General features: G+C 54.2%; 1 protein-coding gene across 6 annotated transcripts in view; it reads left to right on the forward strand.

Annotated features, from left to right (window-relative positions):
* LOC137587866 (nebulin-like) overlaps window positions 1-2,500 on the forward strand; it is a 23,808-nt gene that overhangs the window by 16,930 nt on the left and 4,378 nt on the right. For 5 of the 6 annotated variants that reach the window (XM_068304535.1, XM_068304537.1, XM_068304539.1 and 2 more), the window contains 9 exons: window positions 165-269; window positions 557-658; window positions 861-962; window positions 1,064-1,168; window positions 1,234-1,341; window positions 1,823-1,939; window positions 2,033-2,137; window positions 2,206-2,310; window positions 2,394-2,498. In XM_068304535.1, coding sequence (XP_068160636.1) covers window positions 165-269; window positions 557-658; window positions 861-962; window positions 1,064-1,168; window positions 1,234-1,341; window positions 1,823-1,939; window positions 2,033-2,137; window positions 2,206-2,310; window positions 2,394-2,498 — 954 coding nt within the window. Of the gene's footprint in view, window positions 1-164; window positions 270-556; window positions 659-860; window positions 963-1,063; window positions 1,169-1,233; window positions 1,548-1,822; window positions 1,940-2,032; window positions 2,138-2,205; window positions 2,311-2,393; window positions 2,499-2,500 lie in introns of those variants that run through there. The other variant, XM_068304540.1, reaches the window with a different exon arrangement.

Consider the following 2,500-nt stretch of genomic DNA (forward strand, 5'->3'; position numbering starts at 1 on the left):
GTAAATGTGTATGTATGTGTGTGTGTGTTAGTGTGTGTGTAAATGTGTGTGTGTGTGTGTGTGTGTGTGTGTGTGTGTGTGTGTGTGTGTGTGTGTGTGTGTGTGTGTGTGTGTGTGTGTGTGTGTTAGTGTATGTGTAAATGTGTGTGTGTGTGTGTCCACAGGTCAGCTATAAGAACACCACCAAGCAGCTAGCTTACAGTGATGGCTCTCTTCTGTCCAGGACAGACATCCAACACGCCAAGGAGGTTTCTAAACTGACCAGTCAGGTAACACACACACACACACACACAGACACACACACAGACACACACACACACACACACAGACACACACACACACACACACACACAGACACACACACAGACACACACACACACACAGACACACACACACACACACACACACACACAGACACACACACACACACACACACACACAGACACAGACACACACACACACACACACTACACACACAGACACTCCAGCCTCTACTTCCTGTTTGTGACGACTACTTCCTGTTGGTGCTGCCCTCTGATTGGCTGTCGTCCCTCAGGTGCGGTATAAGCAGAGCTCATTGGGCGAGAGGCCGCGGTACAACCCTCTGGACTGTTTGTCCTTCAGACACACGCAGGCCGCCGCCACCCTGGCCAGTCAGGTGAGCCACAGACAGAACCACAGACAGGAGAACCACAGACAGGAGAACCACAGACAGGAGAACCACAGACAGGAGAACCACAGACAGGAGAACCACAGACAGGAGAACCACAGACAGGAGAACCTCAATGATGTCCAGCTATTGGAGAAGTTGCAGCTGATTGGTTCGTTCAGTCACATGGTCTCACCTGATTGTCCTGCAGGTGAAGTATAAAAGTGGGCGGGGCCAGGGGGCGGCGGCTACGGACCTGCCCAATCTCCTACGGCTGGAACACGTTCTCCACGCCAGCCACCTGCAGAGTAACGTATGACATCACCGCTCACCCGCTGATGACCCCGTGAATCGATCAGCTGTTTGAGCTGCAGCTCCGCCCCTGTCGCCGTGGTGATGTGTCTGTGGTTCCAGGTGGAGTACAAAAAGAAGTATGAGCAGAACAAGGGGCGGTACCACCTGGTTCTGGACACGGCTGACCAGCGCCTCCACAAGGACAACGCAGCGCTGCACAGCCAGGTACAGGCCACGCCCCCGGTGATCTGTGATCGGTCAGTCGGTCGCTGATGGGTGTGTCGCTGCAGGTCCGCTACCGACTGGAGTACGACAGGAACAAGGGGCGTGGCCTGATGGAATTTGGAGACACGCAGACGTACAGAACCTCAAAGGAGGCCCAGAAGATCCAGAGCGAGGTAACGGGTCAGGACCAGTTTGAACCAGTTACAACCAGTCAGAACCAGTTACAATTGGTGAGAACGGGTCAAAACCAGTCAGAGCCGGTCAGAACTGCTGGTCACTGATGTTCTTCCAGTCTGAGACGTGGAACCCGTGGTTCTCCAGAAGCCGTTGAGTCGATCCACTGGACGTTAAGAAAGTTCTTGAAGACGTTTGGTCTCTCACCCAGGAGACTTCTTCAGTTCTTCAACTGAACGTCTTCTAGACCTTCAAGAACGTCCAGTGGGTCGACTCAACAGCTTCTGGAGAACCATGACCTGGATGACTGAGAACCTACACAGACAACCTGTGGTGGGTTCTTGGTTCTGCTGTGGTTGTCATGGTGACCAGATGATGGACGCCTCAGTGAATTCCAGCGTGAGCTGTGTGTGTGTGTGTGTGTGTGTGTGTGTGTGTGTGTGTGTGTGTGTGTGCGTGTGTGTGTGTGTGTGCGTGTAGAAGGTGTACAGGAAGGACCTGGAAGAGAACATAAAGGGGCGTGGCTTATCTGGCCTTGGGCTGGAGGAGACACCTGAGCTGCTGAGGGTTAAGAAAGCCAGTCAGATACTGAACCAGGTAAGACACGCACACACACACACACACACACACACACACACACACTATTCATGTTTGATTCATGCTCCTCCTCTAATGTAATGTGTGTGTCAGTCGTCCTACCGGCAGACGGATCTCCTCAGAGACACGTCCTACGGGACAGTCAGCGATACGCCCCAACAGCTGCACGCCTCCTACCTGAAGGACGTCTACAGCCAGGTGTGTGTGTGTGTGTGTGTGTGTGTGTGTGTGTGTGTGCGGTTCTAACCAGCCGTCTCATCCTGTAGAAGAAGTACCGGGAGGAGGCGGAGCTTCTGAAGGGGCGGTCCAGTCAGGTGTTAGAGACTCCAGAGATGGAGCGGGTCAGAGCCAATCAGAGACACATCAGCTCGGTGAGGTCATCATCATGTCTGGAGTCAGCTGATGAAGTGCAGCCAATCAGGGCTCGTTCTGACGGCTCTCTGTCGCCCCCCAGCTGCATTACAGCTGGGACGCCCGGCTGTCTCGCAGCCTCACGGCGTCCGGCGCCGACACGCCCGCCATCATCCTGGCCAGGGACAACGCCAGGAAGATCAGTGATGT

Source organism: Antennarius striatus, chromosome 20, assembly GCF_040054535.1.
Source record: "Antennarius striatus isolate MH-2024 chromosome 20, ASM4005453v1, whole genome shotgun sequence".
In the NCBI taxonomy this organism is placed as follows: Eukaryota; Metazoa; Chordata; class Actinopteri; order Lophiiformes; family Antennariidae; genus Antennarius; species Antennarius striatus.